The following is a 20,698-nucleotide window of genomic DNA, read 5'->3' on the forward strand; positions in this document are numbered from 1 at the left end:
GAAATGTCTTTTGCTTCTGAACTGTGGCTTTTTCAGTGTTCCCTTCTCTGTACCTTTCCCTTCCCTCTGCCCACTGCAGTGTGGCTGCTGCCTGCAATCCCCAGACTTCCTCTGTCATAATAAAGGGAGGTCTGTGGTGACAGAATGGTCACTATTTATGACCTACACTTTGTGCGGCTCTATCTTCTTTATGTCAAGGGGTGTCCAGAGGGTAGCTTTTCATTCCTTGTCTGTTGGCCATTGTTACTAGCTAGAAATTTTCTGTGAAACTTCAGAAGTGTTATGAGCTTGAGAGGCATACACTTGGGGGGTCTTGAGACTGCTTCTACATCTCCTTCTCAGCCTATGAAAACTGCCTGTTTTGATTTGGAGCTGGAGTGTCCTTGCTTCCTTTCCTCAGGCAGGAGTAGAAGGAAGATATCCTTTGGGCATTCTCATTTTAGCCAAATCATCTCCTTGTGGAAACATTCTTATCACAAGAAAGTAGGATCTATTATATTATGAGCAAGCTTTGCTTGGTAATTTTGCATTATCAAATTGGCTTTTGGGTTTGGCTTCAGGTAAAACAAATTGAGAGTGCTAAGCCATTGGACTCACTTACTCAGTTTGCTTTTCCTTACCTTGATCACTCATTAGTCCCAAAAAACAGAGGAAGCCTCAACTATGGATTAACACCACGAACTTGATTAGAATAATGAACTCTTGGCACATAGTTCAAACATAGTTCAAGTGAGCACATTCTTTTTTTTTTTTTCCCTGATTAGGTGATGTTTTAACTGTCTTTGTAGTGCATCTGCTTCTCTTTCCACTTAGCACCCACACCGCATTTGTGGTACAGTGACGATATATGCTGTTCAGTTGCATAGCTGCTTCTCCTGGGCAGGGCTAGGGAAAGTGAAGGGGGAGATTAAGTTGCATGTGGCTAGCTCAGTTGTTATTGAACGCTGCCTGACTGATGCCTGATGTCTGCAGAGGATTTTCTTTGGAATTTGATCAATGGAGTGCTGGACAGTGAGGACAGCAAATGGCCATTTTATCTCCTGTCTTTAAAATATGCCCTCTCTGAAGGGCAGTCTATGCTGGCTCTCAAGTTTAAATGTGAACGGACAGTGTGCTGCTTACCTTTGAAGGCAGAAACAAGTTTATCCCATTGATGGTCATGTTGCTTTGTGGAAGGAATCAGCTTTTGTTACAAGCTCAAAATTCAGCCAGAATTATATCTCTGCTGGAGGTTTGATGGCAAGAGCCTTTTAATGTGGTGCATGCATCATTTCAATGGCTGTGAGCTCCTGGGATTGGAACCTGGTGCCTTGTCTGTGCAGAGGTCAGCTGGTGAGTAGGAGCTACTCTCTTTCCTCAGAGAACTGATACCAATTATTTTCCATTCAAATAGAAATCATAGTTAAGTTTGAGCAACACAAGTATACAAGAAGGAAAGATTTTAAAAACATCAATTTCTCATCAGCTTACTACTGAATAAGTTAGTTATAAAGAGGCAAAGTTATCACTGTGTAGGAATGTCTAATCTGCCTAGCTTTCTTAAAAGGATTATGTGCTACTATCTCCTATGGGAGCAATCTGTTCCTTAATTAAGGAAAAGAGAAATAAAAATCACACACTAAGAATGGACTTGTGATGAGTTTATTTTGTTTACAAATATTTATACTAATTGTCTGGGATTTCCTGTTTTGTGATTTGAATAGTAAGAGCCCTCAATGAGGGCTTTTTGAGTGGGTTCCTTTTCCGAGGTGGGTTGATTTAAGAGCCCTGAACCTTGGCCCTCCTGCCCTTGAGAGCCATCCCAAGGAAAGATACCTGGAAAAAATTATTTAGCTTCTAGTGTCCTCATCTATAAAAACATGGTGACTCTGCTTCTCTGTCACACTTAAAGATATTATGAGAAAATGTAAGCAAAGTAGTGTAATTATGATTCTTAAAGATGTGGCAATCACAGTGCTTTGTGCAATGTGTATGTTGGTCAATCTAACATCTAACAAACTATCACCTGGTTCATTACCTTTTCTTTATGAGACAAAGATAAAAAGAGCTGTCATACTTGTTTATAGAAAGTAAAAGAGTCTTAGAGACTAAGACTCTGTTAACCATGCCTAAATTTTTTTTTTACTTATTAAGTTGAAGTTTAAAAAATGTGTAAAAATGTATAATTTTCCTGGCATTAGAAAACAACATAATGAAATTAATAACTGTTTGATTTTACAAGAGAGTCTATATTGAGCTCATTAAAAGCCAATGAAATAAAAGGTTTTTTTTGACAACAGGAACTCGTCACGTTCTTCTCTATCTGTGCTGATGATTTTTCACTTTCTTAATGAGGTTTCTAGAAGAGGAGAGGATATTTTGATAGTGTATCAGCAGATTCTAAAGGGGCAGTGGAAAGGTCTTGTGCCAGAAGAAGCTGGAGTCACCCTCACAACAGGAAAACCATTGCAGGAGGCTTAGCCACATTTCCTTGGGACTCATGCTATTAAGCTAAATGGACATCCACCAATCAAGTAAGACTTGCTTGTTGCGAACATTTTTTTAAAAGTAGAAGAAAAGAAAATGCCAGATGGCATTCAGAACACCCTGTGCTCTAGTCTTGCTGCTTTCCCTGAACCACCTTCTTTCCTAATGACTGCTTTGACACCACAACAGCTGATTCTCCAGAGTACTTCAGAGGAGAAAATGTTTGAAGTATGCTATGTCAAGTGGTAGACGGTGACTCCCCTGGCCAAGGAGATAGAAGAATCCTCCCCACATCCACACATTATCTTCCCAGAAAGCCTGAATGACTATGTGTATTTCTCTGTAAATATGTAAAAGGTTTTTCAGACAAGGGAGTTTGAAGGGCTTAGATACTAATGAAGCTGATTTGTTTTTATTTTTGTTTTTTTGGAACATGAATTTTCAGCTGTTCAGATCAGAGAAAGCTAATGCTCCCCATATATGATAAAAACTGCTCCCTTCTCTCCCTTTCTCTACCCTCTGTAAGTTGACTGACCATCATATCAACAATACAACACCGATCCATGCCATGGTGATTACTGTTTCCTTTGACTTTCGAATCAGATTAAGTGCTAGGTTCTCTGTACTACTGTGGAATGCATTTTGCTTGCTTATGGGATATTTTATTAATCTTAGTGCTTTCAACTCAGTTTAAGTAAAAGGAAAAATGATAAATTATGTTATATAAACTATAACATGTACCATCCACATTAGTATTTTCCCTCCTAGAAGAGTCGCTCTCTTACTATCTTTATGTAGTGCAAGAAATGAGACTTTACGTTCTTCATTTATGGAAGCAGATATGTCATAAGGGTTAGGATACAAAAACATATCATTTTCTAGGAGAGCATTTTTAACGTTATTTTACTCTTTTCCTAACAATAGCATATATGTAGACTCAGATTATCTTGTTTTACTATCAATGATTATAATAGTGAAAACCCTTCTCCTAAAATGCAACAGTTGTGTGTATTGGGAAGGAACGTCCATAGTCCTCTATATACAATATAGTGGTATGATTCTGTCTCCAGCTAAGAGTGAATAACTAAGAAGTGAGTGCCATCCTTGGCATCCTATTAGGCCTCGATAAAACTATGGCAGTATAGGTAATTGGAATACTATAGAGAACTTCATCTTCTTGAGTTAACAGGTTGTATCCTCTTTCCTCTTTCATTGAGCCTCCCTATTGGGTGTATATACAGCAATATTCAGAAATACTAATCCTGCTTTACTTCATCACATTGCTTTTCAAGTAAATTTGCATTTAACAAAAGCCTTTGATAATTAATAATGAGTACCTGTGTGCCCTCTTTGAGTGATAAAGAGTGGCTTGGGTGGTGCCTGCTTTCCTCTTTCCCATTCTCTATCCCTGCCTTCCTCTCCCTCTTTTGAGCTCCCCCCTGTTTCTCCCAGGAAAACCTCGCTGAGCCCAGATTATATTGTTTGTTCACTGACAGCTCTTTTCTATGCTTAATGCAGCTCCCTAATTCAGCCTCACGTGGATCTGTAAATGGTACAGTGAGGACCCGGCTACTTCTAGCCCTTCCCAGACCTGCTCACCCCTGTATTGCCACGGCAGTGGCAAGTAACTCCAACTGTGCTCCTCTTCTCCCAAAACAGCAACGTCGATTCTTTACTTTAAATGAACCTTGGAGAAGGAAAGGGCTGTGAGATGAAAAAGGCAGGAATTCATGTCATGTGCTACAGCAGAGCAGCCGTAGCAACGGCAGTAACAGCAGTAGCACGGCAGCAGCAGCAGCAGCAGCAGCAGAGAGTCCTTTAGCGAGACTGCACCATTTTCTTCTCACCCTGCATAGAGGTGTGGTTGGAAGCAGCAATAAACTACCCACCCCCTAGCAGTTTCACAGAGGTGGCCTCTTCCTGGCTCCAGTCAGAAGACACAGTCTGTCTGGAGGAGTCCCCAAAGACTGTTCCAATTGGTGATGTGTGTCTAAGGATGGCTTTTTCAACTAGTAGGATGCTTCTCTGCACTTGCAGCCACCCAACTGCTGAAGAGCTGGAAGTCTAGTGCTCCGCCTTCCCCCGGGACCATTTCTGAGTGTGGGTGCACACCTCTGCCTGTGTGCGTGCAGGTGTGTGCTGCTGGAGGTCTCGGTTTGGGACCTTAGTTCATTGTAGTGAGTTGTGGGTGCTGCAGAGGCTGGAGCAAGATTATGACCTAGCTCGGGGGCGGAGTGGATTATCTTGTGAGTGTTCTGGCTGCCAGCCATTGCCCTGGTGGGGAAAATCACATCTCCATAGAGCTCTGAAATCACCTGGATTGCTGGGGAGTGGAAACTGATCCTCTGCTACTGCTTCTGCTGATTTCCTCTGCAAAATGGCTCACGCTGCTGCTTCTATTAAAAAAGTTCGAGAGGCTGATCTGGATGAAAAGGAAAAAAATCTTGAGAGAGACAGAAAAAAACAACGGAAAATCCCCAGAGAACGTATGGAACGAAAAAGAAAGGTATGAGGAGCATCCTTTTAACCCTCTTTCTCTGCAGCTCTGTGTAGCACCATCAACCTCAGAACTGGCAACTTCATCCTCCCTTCATTCCATCATTCCCCTGCACCATTTCTAAGCTCAGTTTGCAGCCTAGAGCTCATGCCTACATTTGCTGCATTGGGAGGAGATGCTTGAGCAGGGTGAATTTCCTTTGCTTTGACCAAGCAAGGCAAAAATGCCTCCACTTCATTTTTCTTTTTTTTTGTCTCAATTATCTTTATTTAATCTCAAAGCTAGGTGCTTTATCTCTTCAGGCTACTCTTAGTACTGGGCACAGAAGAAGGAAGGGGTTGATTTACGGTTGGAGGGTTAAAGTATTTTCTTCTTCTTGTTCCTCATCTGTATTACTATATCTTTAGCAGTGTGTCTTCTCACTGACTGTATATTTGATGTAGACCTCTAGTTAAGAATAAACTAAAGATTTTATGTGCTCTCTTTTTCCCTCCTGGAGGTTTACACCAGGTTTTCACTTCTTAGTGAAGCTGCACTAAGAATATTGGTGCAGTGAGCTGTGTCTCTGCATTTTTAAAATTTTAATTAATTTTTTGTTTTCTATCATTAATCCTTTAATTTTCTTTTCTGAATATGGCAATGAAATCAAAACAACCAAGGTTAAACAAGGGATGAAATGTTGATTCCTTTTACATTGAACTATTGTTTCTTTCTGTTAAAATATTGTTTTCCTTTATAATAGACATAATCTTACAACTTGATGGAACTGAAATACTCATTTAGTCAGTGATCTAGATCTATAAAGAAAGACCTCTGTAAATGTTTTAATTAACAAAGTAGGTCACTGAATAATTTCAGAAGATGATAAATGGCATATTACATTAGCAGAGCATTAAAATAGTGGTTTGTACACAAGCTGTCGTTAAACATAGCTCTGGGATTAGGGATGCAATGGGGATCCATATACTTAATAATCCATATGCTCAATGGACTCTTTTTTTCTTCCATAATAGATATGTTTACCTTTCAATTTGGGGGATGTTGTCTTTGCCTCATTTTTGGAAAGACACTTGAGAACCAACATTGAGTTGAGATCTTACTGCATAGGGATTCGTTGCATTTCAGTTTACTACTTATCTCACCACCAACTAGATCAAATGACTGTTACTAGGCTACAGAAATAAAATTAGCAGTATATAATGATTTCCCTCCTGAGGAAAACTTTAATACTGCTTGTCTGACCTTTAAAAGGCCGTGTTGTTTCAAGATTGCATTAATTCTTTTTTTTAGTATCAAAAGTATTATTAGCCATTTTGTGGAGGTCGAATTCCTTCTTCACAGCGACTGCAGTTCTGTTTCTAATGCTCTAAATGGAACATTATTGTATAAAGTAATTTTCTGTGATTATATCTTTTTTATCTTTTGTTCTCCAAAACACAGTATATGATTTCTTGGCTAGCGGCCCTTGTCAGCATTCAGCTGTGACCTAGCAACTTTGCTTAGCTAGAGTACCATGCATACACCTGGAAAATCACTTGATCTCACTCTGGTTTGTTTCTGTATCTAGTTGAATGTTTTTCCCTTTCCAAACCTTGATAAAAACAGAAAAACTGAAAAACTGTACTGTTAAAATAAAAGGTGCCAGTTGTTGTTGAGAATCTCAGTTGCTTGGATGCTGCATTGCTTTAGCTTGAATCCAGAACCATAGGCAAGATTATTGGTTAGTAACGTGGTCATATGACAGGATCATCTGGTCTTCACATGTAGATATTATATCTAAGCTAGAACCAGAGTAAATTAGGAAAATAAAGGCATAGCTAGTATTTGTCCTTGTTCCTCTTTTTTCATGTGCACCTATTGCTCCTCCTCCCTTTTCTACTGCAGATATTTACACAGCACAACAAACTTGCTAAAAGAGTGGGTGTGCTTTTTAGCTGTATTATATTTATTTTCTAGATAGGCAATCCCTCCCCCAACCCCACCACACACACATACGCACTGAACCAGTTTTCAATTTTTTTTTGAAAAAAGAAATTTACCTCATCATCATACCTTAAGGTGTACATCATACCTTAAGGTATACATACCTTCATGATAGTTCATGAAGAAGTGAAAAAAAATGGTAGCCTATTAGTGGCATTCTGGAATACCATCTGCAGAAAGTAATTTTAAAATTATCATAGTTTATTTGCTGATGCCACTTTATCATCATAAGGGAAAGCATCAGTTGTAGAGATGATTGAGTATATCATTTTCATATCCATTTGTAGTGCCTCTTACTAATGAAACTGTTTATTTGAAAAATTCAGATGAGATCCACCCCAATGCAGATAAAAGCCAATTATGGGGCTCGAAAGAAAATAAATAAGCTGATTTTGAAGGATTTTTACCAAGGTAAAGATATTGCACATTAAAATCAATTAAGCAGTCATTTTAATCTTTATTTTAATATTCTTTTGTAAACTTACTGTTAATTAAAATAATATTTGTATTATTATTTTGTACTCCTTAAAACATTTAAAATTAATTTTAATTATTTGTAAACTTGAAACATGTTGCATACTTGACTATAACCCCTCTACCAAGTTGCCAGTGGTGTTGTATTAGAACAATATATACTAAGAGATCTACTTTCAACCTCATTATAAGCAGAACTTATCTTAGAATAATACGTTCAGATTTCTTTGGGCTATACTCTGGTTAGCTAATATTTAAATATGGTATAGTACCAAATATCCATTGTATGTGTCATACTATGTAGAGCTAGAATAAAACTAAGCATTAAACAAATAGGCAAAGATTAAGATGAGTTAAACTAATTTAGTATGTTTGCTGAAGAGTTCATTAATCTGGAATTTTACAAAAATCAGAATATCTCTATTCTAATTATTAGCTTATATTAGCAAGTAATTTCTTTGTATGTCCAGATTTTGCCAGTTTTTATGTTGGAATCTGAGAATTTTAGAATTGAGGAGGATGCCAACAAAAAATGGTTAAGTGATTTATCAGCGTTTTCACAAATTTGCGAGACTTAGTTCTAGAAAGTGATTTGAAGTTTAATATTCTTTCCACAACTAGATACTATTTCCCAACTGTATGTTTTTTAAAATTTGAAAAATACATAATTTTTAGAGAATGAGTAAACAAATTTATTCTTGAAAGTAAAACATATATTTATTTTATTTATTTTAAAACTTTATTATAAGTTCAGGGGTACATGTTCAGGACGTGCAGGTTTGTTACACAGGTAAACCTGTGTCATGGGGGTTTGCTGTACAGATTATTTCATCACCCAGGTGTTAAGCCTGGTACCAATTGGTGATTTTTCCTGATCCTCTCCCTCCTCCCAACCTGCATCCTCCAATAAGCCCCAGTGTGTGTTGTTCCCCTCTATGTGTCCATGTGTTCTCATCATTTAGTTCACACTTATAAGTAAGAACACAGAGTATATATTTAAATAATATTTCTCATTTAAATTTATGATCACCATAAATTTTCAAATAAATCAATATGTTCTCCATTTCTCAGCACAGACAAACTATTGTCCAATCAATCATAATGTCTACAACACTCACTGGAATCATATGACTTAAAAGGCAAATGTATGACTAGTTCTTAACATCCTGATGCTTAAAACATTCTTTTTATTATTTTAATTTATAGTATTAAAATGCCAGAGTTCACATTTTCTGAAAAAATATTTATGATCATTTATTAAGTACCCATGTGGTCATGTATCTGACACTTTACACACATCGTGCTGTTAACCATGATAACAATCCTGTATATTAGGTATTATTCTCTGGATTTCACAAACAAGGAAATTGCTTAATCACACACAAGTAGCATGTGGCAGAGTTGGGATTTGAATCCAGGTCTGTCTGGCTCTAAAGTTCATTGGAGAAAAAAGTAATATTATTTCTTGGTCTTGTACCTACACTGGATGTAGATTATAAGGAAATCACTTATTCCACCAATGCTTCAATTTCTTCACTTCTAAATTACCTTCCTACAGCTGAAAGAAATTTAAATACTGTGATAGTAAATTAAATGATGAATTTGAGGGGGAAATTATGTAAATTCATGTTGGGATTCTATCAAAATTGCACCAAAATATTTCATGAGATTTCTTGGAAAATCAACTGTTAGAAGTCAACATTTGCTCTTCAAATTGAGGTCAATTACTGGCAATTATAGACTATGATATATAATCATTTTTTGTCACAATTTTATTAGGACTTCAAGATGTATTTGCATATCTACTTTTATTAAACTGATAGGTGATTTTGCATGGGATTAAGTAGAAAATAAAAAAACTTCCTTTTGAGTTGTTTTCATTTAATTTCACAGTAAAAGGTTCTGATTAGTTATTTGCTTTTAAAAATATACACAGTTATTATCTTGGTGAGAACAAGACTTATTTCTAGGATAGGCTTTGGGGAAATCTCCCCCCCCCCCCCACCACATTCTTCTTGTTCATTTGGTTATTTAATTGATAGCAATGATAATACTTATTGAGTATATACAATAAAGTTCTCATCAAGTTGTAACGCGACATGGAGAAATGAAGATTTTTAAAAGTTATATTAGTATTTTTTCTTAATTTAAAGTGTTTTATTTGCAAGTTGAGAGTGGAATGTATTCTATAACTTTGGAATTGTGTTATAGGAATGAGTTGAAAGTGAATTGTGTTATAAGAATGAGTTGAAAGTGTGTTATAAGAATGAGTTGAAAGTTGTGTTATAAGAATGAGTTGAAAGTGAAACATAGTGTAAAACTGAGCATGCTTTCCCTGGTGGTCTGTGGGTGAAGACTGCAGTGTAGGAGGAGATTGGACAGCCTAGTCATCCCTCTCATTTTTGAGCCTTCTGCTTGGGCACTCAGCAGCCTGTTTCTGAAGGGAAGTCCAACTACAGAAGTTGCAACACTTAGTCAAGAACCATGTATGCACAAAGATGTCTGGACACCAAACCAAATACACTGTGATTAAAAATACAAGTCACAGCCAGAATAACATGGCACTGTATAATGTGTTACATTCTAGAACTCTACAAACATGGGAAATCCCAGTCAACAGTTTTTAAAACCTGCATGGAATTGTCTTTATGTTAACTTCCCAGAACCCTTTCATCAGTATGTCAGTATTTCCAGAAACCACATTAACATGAAGTAGATTGGTGCTGTCTTGAGTTTTATCTGGACAGATGCTCTTCTTATGTCTTAGTGTCCACTTATATGTGAAAATTCAAAAGTTTTATTGGTTTGCTTTTCCCATTTTGAGTCTAAATAAAAATGTTCAGCCATATCTATTTAAATGTGGTAGCTTCCATAGAATCATTATTATTATTTAAAACCCATTATCTTTTTCCTTATCACTCCTCTGATTTCTCTTCTTAGCTCAGTTCACGAATCCTTTTTTGGCTAGAATCATTATCTTTAAATAAGTGACTTGCTTTATTAATGACACTCTTCACCAGCACCATAAGGCTGAGTTTTTATTAGTTTTTAATTATAAAGAACTTCTTTTGACCATTGCATGGGTGACTAATAGCTTAGGTTTACAGCTGTCAAATTTGTGCAATTGTGGCAAAAATAGTCCCAATTGTATGGCTTGAGGTAAGTTTTAAGAAGACAGTTGAAAGAAAAAGAAAATTTTAATTAAAAAAAGCTACTATGAGGGAGTTGATTTATTTTTGGAATCTAAAATCTTATACACACTCAATGTAATTTTTTTCCCTATTTTATTACATTAATCTGTGTTCATATAAATGTTTTAATCTTTAAAAAATCAGAATTAATTCTTTCGTTACGTTTATTATCCAACTTAATTTTATTAGTCCCCTTATTCACCAATTGATTAAAAATAATGATATTTACACTACATTTTGACATCATCATGAATACAGAAAATATTTTGTAGAAAGATTTAAGAGTCAGTGAAAGTACAAGGAAGTTAAGACTTCTACTCATGCCATATTTAATGATCTACTTGTGTTTATATTTTTCCATTATGCCACTCTTTTTTATTTGTATTTCTCAAAATAATTTCTTCTTTACAATAGTCTTAGTCACAGAGACATTATATACTAAAATAAAGAAAAGTGTAAAGAAGACTTTTCTCAAATTCTGGATTTCTGCATAAATTGCTAGTGAAGTCATCAGCTATTTGAGTGTGACCCTTTTGCTCCAAAGGTGAGCTGTGATTTTAAATGTTTATTGTGGAAAGTCTCAACAGAATCATCTGGTTCTATCCCATTCATAATAAGTCAGAATCCTGGGGTAGACTGGAAGGGAAAAGAGACCGTAATCCGTATATTTTTAAAGCTCCCTTGGTGATTCCAACCAGGGTTGGAAATGACTAGAATAAACATTTCCATTCCCCCGCCAACCGCTACTCTACTCCATCTTGAAATTTCAAGCAATCGTGGATTTACTTCTAATAATCAGTATGACTCTAATTTTTTCATGTGTAGATAGGAGACACTCTGGCAACTTTCTGAAAGTTTAATAAGACTAACTGGTTTATGTAATAACCAATTAATTCTGAGCGCAGAAAGGAGGAAACAAGTGTTTAAGAGATAAGTTGCAAGACTTCATGATCTGCAGTTTGACTAACTTTGCCCTAATGGAATAATCTTCAGGAAATAAGGTTGTGTGTAAATGACTTTTATGTAACTAAGCTCAAACAGGTGGAGAAGTTATCCAAGCTAAGTTTTTAAAGGAAGACCACTACATTGTGAATTTAAAATTATGTCTTAAACACGTTATGCTGTTTTGAAAGAACTCAAGTTAGTGTCCTAGGGATTTAATTGGTAGCTTAGCAGCCTTGGAGGCCTCAAACCTTTGGAGAGGTCAGCACTTCTAGGACTCCTAACACAAGTCAACAACTACCTTTTGTGTTTTGTACTTGACTTTGATAGATCTTTTCAAAATTATGTAATATGACATTAATTTAGTAAGAAAGAAGGAATAAGTAATTCATAGGTGAGTTATCTCCCCTAATTCTTCAGATATTCTCTTTCAGTACTCCTAACTCTTCAACTTCTCACAGTGCCAGGATCTTTTGTTTGTTTGGTTGGTCAGTTGTTCTGTTTCTGTTTTTGTTTTTTTCATGAAACTGCTCTCTCACTCTCTTTCTGGTTCACCACAGCTTCTAGAGCAGTCAGAAAGGGATTCCTTACTCAGTTGTACAGGATTCTGAAATGTACTTTCTAGCATGTACAGTTGGAATTCCTTCTTCCATGTTCCTTTATTTCATTAGCAACTTTGCCAGGGAAAACTCTTTTTTCTCTCATTAGAGTTTCATTTATATCCAACTTAGCCTTTTTCTAGAGAAATTATTTCATTGTATATCATTATTATGTTGCTTATCATAGGGGAACACCTCAATAGAAAACAATGTAAGTAGTATTAAGGAAGAGAATATGTGGGCTGGGTGTGGTGGCTCATGTCTGTAATCCCAGCACTTTGGGAGGCTGAGACGTGAGGAGGGCTTGAAGCCAGGAGTTGAAGACCAGGCCAGGCAGCATAGAGAGATCCCCATCTCTTTAAAAAAAAATCAGGGATATGACAGTCATTATAAACATGTATCTTAATCTAATCAATTTATTTGGTTAAGAGTAATGGTGTTATTTCACATTAACCTGTATTTCTTGGCTTTTTATATATTTTTGCATAGAGACTTATTAATTACCAATTTTAACTCACTTGTTTATAGTTTGTCTGTAAAAAAAGCCTTCAATTAAGACTGAAAATGACCTCTCTTTGTGTATTTGAATGTAATTAATGATGGTTTTTCCAAAAGTCTATTTTTTAGCGAAAAAAATCTGTTATTTTTTCATAAATAAATAATGTTAATCTCACAAACATGAATTCTAATAATCTACTTTACTTTTATTATTATAAAGATCAAATATTATTTTTGCATTTGAAACCAAGTTTAGCCGATAACCCTTTCAAGACATTCAGCAGGATAAGAGGTGGATGTGAAATCTAAGATTATAAAAAACAGGCAACATACCAGAAAGCTGTTTACTAAGTTAATAAAGTATATTTATACAAAATTACCAGATACTTCTAAAGCTCCATAAAAACTAATTCAGGAGACCTCTGCTTAATTCTGTCTACCCACTATAACTTTCGGTAAACAAATGACCTCAGTTTTTGCATCTATAAAATGATAAGGATCTGAGATCTGTTAGAATTCTTCCTGTCTTTATGCTTCTGTGTCATTTTAATTGTTTCTTTGCTTCCCTTTATTATTATAAATGATTAAGACAGTTGGTAGAATTTCCAGGTTTTTCTTCATTTAAGATAAATTTTTTTTGAGCTGACACTATGTCGTAGACAGAGTACCTTTACCCAAGGAGCTCATAGACCTCCTTGGGTGATAGGAACTTTCACAGATAATAAGAATGAAATGTTAGTTGTGCCATTATGTTAGAATTGAGATTGTCTATTTTTGTTTATATGACGCAAGTTTTCTTTAATAGGTGTTACCTGGGAGATGAAATAATGGAAGGAAATAGTTCCTGTTGTGGTGCATGAAATTTTATGGAAGTTATTAAGACAGGATACATACAAAATGAAGTAATCATATAAAGCTATATGGTTGTTTTGTATTTCAGATACTGATTTGAGCCATTATGAAGGAAGAAATTTATTGTGGTTCCCTGAGAACCACAGTTGATTTCTCCTGAAGTTTATTCTCACTTTTCTTTTAGGTACTCTGTACACTGATAATACCAGGAGTTAGAAATTCACAGAGAAATACCATCATTGTTTAATTAATCATTTTACAAAGATCTGATGGCAGTAATGGTAGCTGCCTTTAAATTGCAGGGTGCTGTAATAAACAAATGTCCACAGTAAACACTTAAACCTCAGCAATTCACAAACCTTTCAATTGTACAGCTTAGTGAAAATAAATCTCCTGAGTTCTTCTAGAGATAGTAGTACAAACTTCCTTATTTATGGCTCCTGCCTCAAACTGGGCCAGAATGCTTAATTAAACCATGTCACATCCTAAAATGACTGAAACCAATAAAATGTAAGTGGAACAGGTTACCTGGAAACAGTAACTTCTTTGAGGACAGAGGTTACTTAGGAAATGAGGAGCTTTTGTTCAGAGTGGTCACCTACAAAACACGGGGCTTCACTGTGGGCTCCGAGGGACAGGAATCAAAGCCTGGGTGTGGGTGGGAGAGAGAAAAGCCATCTGTGAAATCACACGTTACCATTACTGGGGAGAAGGGAGACAACAAAGGACCCAGTAGCAGATGCCAATTCTCTGACTACAAACACATTATCGAATATAAGGGCCCTTGTATATAACATCAAGCACTCATACTCAGTCTTTCAACACAAGGGGCAATATTTTAGAGCTTTCAGCTTTCATACTAGAAAAGAGAACCAAAAGATAAAAGAAGACTTTGTAATATGCTAATATGACAAATATTTTGCCATTGAAGGAAAATTGATAATTAAGACTAATTCCCATTAATCACTGTAATTGGCCTTCACATGAGGGCCTTCTGGGTTATGTATTCTTTAGTAAGTTGTATAAGAGCATCTGAAACAATTTAGTCACTCCAATGATTTTTAAAAGTTTGTAAAACTTTATTTTTGATCAAGAAATTCAGAGAATGATGCTTCTTAGTTTTAATCACATTTTCACTTACGATCAAACAGAAGCTCTTTTAAATTATGCTTTTTTATTTATCTTCTTTCATGTCTTAGAAAAACATTTGCCATGCTTCATTTTTCCATCAAGCATCCTCCCTATTTCCAAAGTCGGTTCAGATGTATATAATATATATAATTCAGGGTATTGCAGTCCCTTGGATGGAAGAATTATTTGTTGAATAACTGCTATGAGCCAAATTTTAAATTGAGAGACAAAGATTATTTACTGAGTAAAAAAATATTTTCTCTCAAGTAACTTCCCTTTTAGATAGATATTTAAGGTTAATGGCAATGGAAAAATTAGAGTACAGAGCTAGATTAGGTATCATTACTTTTAAATTTTCTTTCTTTTTTTGTTTTTTTTAATACATAGTAGATGTGTATATTTATAGGGTACATGAGATGTTTTTATACAGGCATGTAATATGAAATAGCTGGTTGCTTTTTAAGAGAGATTGTGGACTTGAGGATAGGTAGGTGGTAGGGTTGGCTAGGTGGAGAGGGTACCTCAGAGGTTGAACATAGAAGCTGGTGAACAGCTTGGCATGATCAAAGTGGAAGAAAGGGGTTGGAAATAAAGTTGGAGCACCTACAGAGCAAAGAAGTAGCTGAACTCAGTGAAGCAAAAAATAAGCAGGTATGGAAGGTTCTCTGTGATGAAGAAAGACTATGAGGGGGAAGTGAAATGTCAAGGTCACCCAGAAGACTGTTATGGTAATCCAAGAGAGATGAACAGGGCTTGGATTGGAATGGTCATACCAGAAGAGCAGCAGGGAGGAAAACAGGATGGTTATCAGCACTCAACTAGGAATAAAGAAAAAAGAGAAGAGTGAATAAAAATAACTTTAAAGTTGAGCTTCTGCACAGCAAAAGAAACTACCATCAGAGTGAACAGGCAACCTACAAAACGGGAGAAAATTTTTGCAACCTACTCATCTGACAAAGGGCTAATATCCAGAATCTACAATGAACTCAAACAAATTTACAAGAAAAAAACAAACAACCCCATCAAAAAGTGGGCGAAGGACATGAACAGACACTTCTCAAAAGAAGACATTTATGCAGCCAAAAAACACATGAAAAAATGCTCATCATCACTGGCCATCAGAGAAATGCAAATCAAAACCACAATGAGATACCATCTTACACCAGTTAGAATGGCAATCATTAAAAAGTCAGGAAACAACAGGTGCTGGAGAGGATGTGGAGAAATAGGAACACTTTGACACTGTTGGTGGGACTGTAAACTAGTTCAACCATTGTGGAAGTCAGTGTGGCGATTCCTCAGGGATCTAGAACTAGAAATACCATTTGACCCAGCCATCCCATTACTGGGTATATACCCAAAGGACTATAAATCATGCTGCTATAAGGACACATGCACACGTATGTTTATCGCGGCATTATTCGCAATAGCAAAGACTTGGAACCAACCCAAATGTCCAACAATGATAGACTGGATTAAGAAAATGTGGCACATATACACCATGGAATACTATGCAGCCATAAAAAATGATGAGTTCATGTCCTTTGTAGGGACATGGATGAAATTGGAAATCATCATTCTCAGTAAACTATCGCAAGAACAAAAAACCAAACACCGCATATTCTCACTCATAGGTGGGAATTGAACAATGAGATCACATGGACACAGGAAGGGGAATATCACACTCTGGGGACTGTTGTGGGGTGGGGGGAGGGGGGAGGGATAGCATTGGGAGATATACCTAATGCTAGATGAGGAGTTAGTGGGTGCAGCGCACCAGCGTGGCACATGTATACATATGTAACTAACCTGCACAATGTGCACATGTACCCTAAAACTTAAAGTATAATAAATAAATAAATAAATAACTTTAAAGTTATATATTTCAATGATATTAAAAAATGCTGGTCATCAACAGAAATACAGATTTCATGTGAAAGTCAGAAGGAAAGTAAAAACACATTGCTTTATATGTGGTAAGTTTGAAGTGGTGCCAGGATGATGTTTATTTTCATTAATTGCAGAGACTTTATATGTAAAAAGCCAATAAATAAAAATGTGATCTTTCTGTTTGGGTATAGTAGGAAGAGTACGAAGTTTAGAGTTTGGAGTCCTTAATTCAAATCTTAGCTCTACCAAATTCTGGATGTCTGATCCCTGGCCTCAGTTGTCTCATCTGTAAACTGAGTTAATAATGATAATTATTTTTAAATGCACACGTATATGAAACAGAGTAATTCTAAGGATTAAAATGAAATGATGCTTTTGAAAGCACTTATGTGCATAGTAATATTACTTATTATATCACCATAGTCCCCCTTTTTATGTGAGAGGACAAAAGAAAATATGCTTAGTAAAATGATTAAAAATGTCCATGAAAATATCATATGAACTCGTTGTTATTTATTTATTTTTTTATGAGATGGAGTCTCACTCTGTCACCAGGGCTGGAGTGCAATGGCGCGATCTCGGCTCACTGCAACCTCTGGCTCCCGGGTTAACGCGATTCTCCTGCCTTAGCCACCCGAGTAGCTGGGATTACAGGCACCTGCCACTACGCCCAGATAATTTTTTGTATTTTTAGTAGAGATGGGGTTTCACCGTATTGGCCAGGCTGGTCTCGAACTCCTGACCTTGTGATTCGTCCACCTTGGCTCCCCAAAGTGCTGGGATTACAGGCGTGAGCCACCGGAACTCGTTGTTTTTAATATATACACAGATAGATATAAAAACAAATACGTAGAGTTGTATGTTGTGTGTATAAGACATATATTTCCTACCTCCCTTCACTTAGAGGGCCTAGAAGCAAGGATACTTCAGTAGCAATGAGCAAACCTAGCCTGCATCTTGGTTTCCAAACATAATTTTCCAACAGAAGAAAATATAACTTCTTGGGAAAATGTCTGATTTGAGTAAGAACAGGCTCGGAAAATGATGGGGCATATCAACCTGAAGCAGCTCCCAATGACTGAATACACAGAAATCTGAGCAACAAAATAACTAATAAAAACAAATAATAACTCATAGAATAAAAGAAATAGCCCGGGGTCTTTACTAATGGAAATAAATAATTGAATAAACAAGTAAATAAGTGGAGGAGAAGGGACAGATTTTTTTATAGTAGAATTCCAGTGAATAAATCTAGAAGAAATATGGAAATTATGACTAGTACAAAGGCAATCAGCAATCTAGCTTGTGTTTAACTATCAAAAATTGTATTAGCAAATTGTTTTCAACTATAGAATTCTGTAAAAATTAACCGATTGTGTTTAAGTCATCATAGAGGGAAAAAGTTGAGACACAATTGCTTTGTATAACTTGGAATGACTTTTGCTGGCTATTGAACTCTCAGATGTATTTAGAAAAAAAGATTATGTTATGAAATTGCCATTTTTAGGTGTTTATTCTAAAGATAAAATGGAATTACAAGTGCAAAACAGAATTTTTGTTTGTTTTAAACGTATGACTGCAAGTTTTACATAAATTATTATTTGAGTAAATAGCACAAGCAAGGAGCTTCTATATAGTACATTAAATGATATAACCAAAATACCAGAAAACTATTTTGTTCATAGTACCATTTTTCAAATATCTGAAGCTGGTCTTTATTAACCATATGTCTGCATGATACTGAACATTGTACTTTTGAGATATATGATATTGGCATTGATGTAATGCATTTCTTATTTTACTATTTTATTCTTGATTCCTCTTTGAGTAAAATAAACTTAAAAGACCCTTTTTTGAGGTAATGAGTGGAAGTAGATTTTTAAAAATTTGTTGGTGATATTAACTACATGATGTTGAAAATAACAATTACAACTGACATTCATTGACCACTTTCTATCTCCCTTCTGTTTTGCGAAATTATAACTTTATTTAGTTTGAATTACTTAGATAACTGTCTATTCTTCCACTTCTTTTTGCAACTAAGACATGTCATAAATCTGTGCAGGTATCTGTATAATATGCTGTTTCTGTTTCAGTGTTAATAATTCATAACTGAGACCTATTTCCACTTTGAACTAGGGTTCAGTAGGATGAAAACTAACTTTGTCTTTTATTTATCACACTTGATTGTCTAATAATTTCCATAAGCAGCAGTTGCTCTCCACATACAGATAGAACCCTACACCTAACGAATCTCTCCCTTGGTCCCTCCTAAAAAGGCACTCCATTTCTCATTTTCATTAACTTTGCTACAGCATGGCCAAACTCAGTAAAATTTTTTTTTCTGTTTTCTTTATCTTTAATATTGTCTTTAATATTTCACCTGTCTGTTTCAATTTATCTTGGTAAAATATTTAGATATGTAATATCTGTTCACTTTTGAAACTAAATTTTCAGTTTTAGTCAAATGTATAATGATACTGCAAGTTGAGCAAACTGTGATCAAAGACCATGATAGTACCTGTATTAATGTTACATGCGTGTTCTTTACATACCTAAGCAGTATAGTGACAACTGAGTGTGTTTACCTGGGAGAACTTTAGGTATTTTCCCTAAGCCCATGTACTTTGAGGTTTTAATGTGCAGGATGAGAACAGCATCCAGCCAGGAACAGCCTAATGCCCCGATGTCATGGGATTTGACAAGCTTGCTCTGCACCTAATAACATAGGTTTCTATATCACATCATCTTTGCCTAAGACATAATAGATACTCTACTGATTCTAAATATCCAATACTATTTTTGTGTCCTAAACTTAAACTTCAAATTTGTCACAAGTTAATCTCCTGAATCAAACCTAGGAAGAGAAGTTTCCTTAGGCAACACATAGATTGTACCAATGCATAGACAGTTATTTGAGAATGAAACAGAACCAGAGCTTTGTGCTATTTTCAATTTTATAAATTAACAAGGAAATTAAAGATGTTATGAAGGATGAGACAAAAAAATTTCTGGAAAAATATTTTTGTCTTCCTTTGTACCATTTCTATTTAAATGTTAATGCACTGTGTTTCCATCTTAAAGTCAAACAAGTGTTTAAAAACTGTAACAGTTTTTAATGAATAGTTTTATTAACTACTAATCCTCCTGTTTTCAATTCAAATTTCCTAGTCTTTGTAGAGCTTGAAACTTTCCTCTGGGATACATGAAGTCTATACTTTAGGCTGGCAATCCTCTCTCATAACTCCTATTTGCACTGTTTTCCTTTCCCCTTCATCTCGAGCCTTGTTCACACTCAGTGCCTATTGGTGGCATGTTTAGCTGCCCTGAAGCATAGCCTCTGTAACTTTCCTTGTTCTCTTTCAGTTTGACTTTGATGAATTCACTTAAGCTCCTGCAATGAGAAAACTGTACACACCAGTGACCCAGGCATCTGAATTGTCTGGGAATAGGCTGCATTACTGAAATTTAGGGTCTACTCCTTGTTAGACATATCAGTGTTACAATGACTTATAAAACATTTGATCCCTGATATCTGTAGGTTTCTCTTGTTTGAAAGCTGCTAAAAAGCATGCACATCACTGGAATGCAAAATTAAAACAAGAAGTAGAAGTGTGAAGCTCATTTAGACTTTTAAAAACTGGTCTAAGTGATTGTGGCATGTCAAAGTACTTTATACACTCCTAAGTGGAGACAAACCTGTAAAACAGAACACCAAAGGCACAATTGTGTTGCAACAAGCAGTATATTGTAACTGAGTTTAAAGCCGCCTAACATTCCTGCACACTAAAGCACAGTAGATTTAAATAGGATCTTTGTGATTCCACATATCCTAAAAAAGCACTTTTTCTCTGTGTGAAACCACATGCATTTTCATAGAAGATTCAGGGATAAAAACACATCCGGGCAAGATATAAGAGTGAAATGTATAGACAAAAGGATTAAGGGCTCAAAGGCTTTTTTCTTCTTTTTCCCCTTTCCTCTTTGAGCTCAATTATCATTTAATGCCGTAGACTGGATAGGTCAAGAGTTTGACTGAACAGAGTCATAAAGTCAACTAGGAAAATATTTTTTACCATATAAAAGAAAAAATAGAAAACTATTCAGAGATGTCACAACTATCAGACCATATGGTGTAATGCCACTTGATTAGAGGTTTATTTTTTCTAATTAGC

At 35.8% G+C, this 20,698-nt stretch overlaps 1 protein-coding gene across 46 annotated transcripts in view; it reads left to right on the plus strand.

Annotated features, from left to right (window-relative positions):
- Positions 1 to 20,698, plus strand: part of ANK2 (ankyrin 2) — a 678,765-nt gene that overhangs the window by 407,575 nt on the left and 250,492 nt on the right. For 3 of the 46 annotated variants that reach the window (XM_055385248.2, XM_055385233.2, XM_063705480.1), the window contains exon 1: positions 4,428 to 4,972. The exons of 39 other annotated variants lie outside the window; for them this stretch is intronic. In XM_055385248.2, the coding sequence (XP_055241223.2) occupies positions 4,844 to 4,972 (129 nt within the window). In that variant the 5' untranslated portion in view covers positions 4,428 to 4,843. Of the gene's footprint in view, positions 1 to 4,384; positions 4,973 to 20,698 lie in introns of those variants that run through there. 4 more of the 46 variants (XM_055385228.2, XM_055385239.2, XM_055385203.2 and 1 more) reach the window with 3 other exon arrangements.

The sequence above is a fragment of the Gorilla gorilla genome, chromosome 3, assembly GCF_029281585.2.
Source record: "Gorilla gorilla gorilla isolate KB3781 chromosome 3, NHGRI_mGorGor1-v2.1_pri, whole genome shotgun sequence".
Taxonomy (NCBI): Eukaryota; Metazoa; Chordata; class Mammalia; order Primates; family Hominidae; genus Gorilla; species Gorilla gorilla.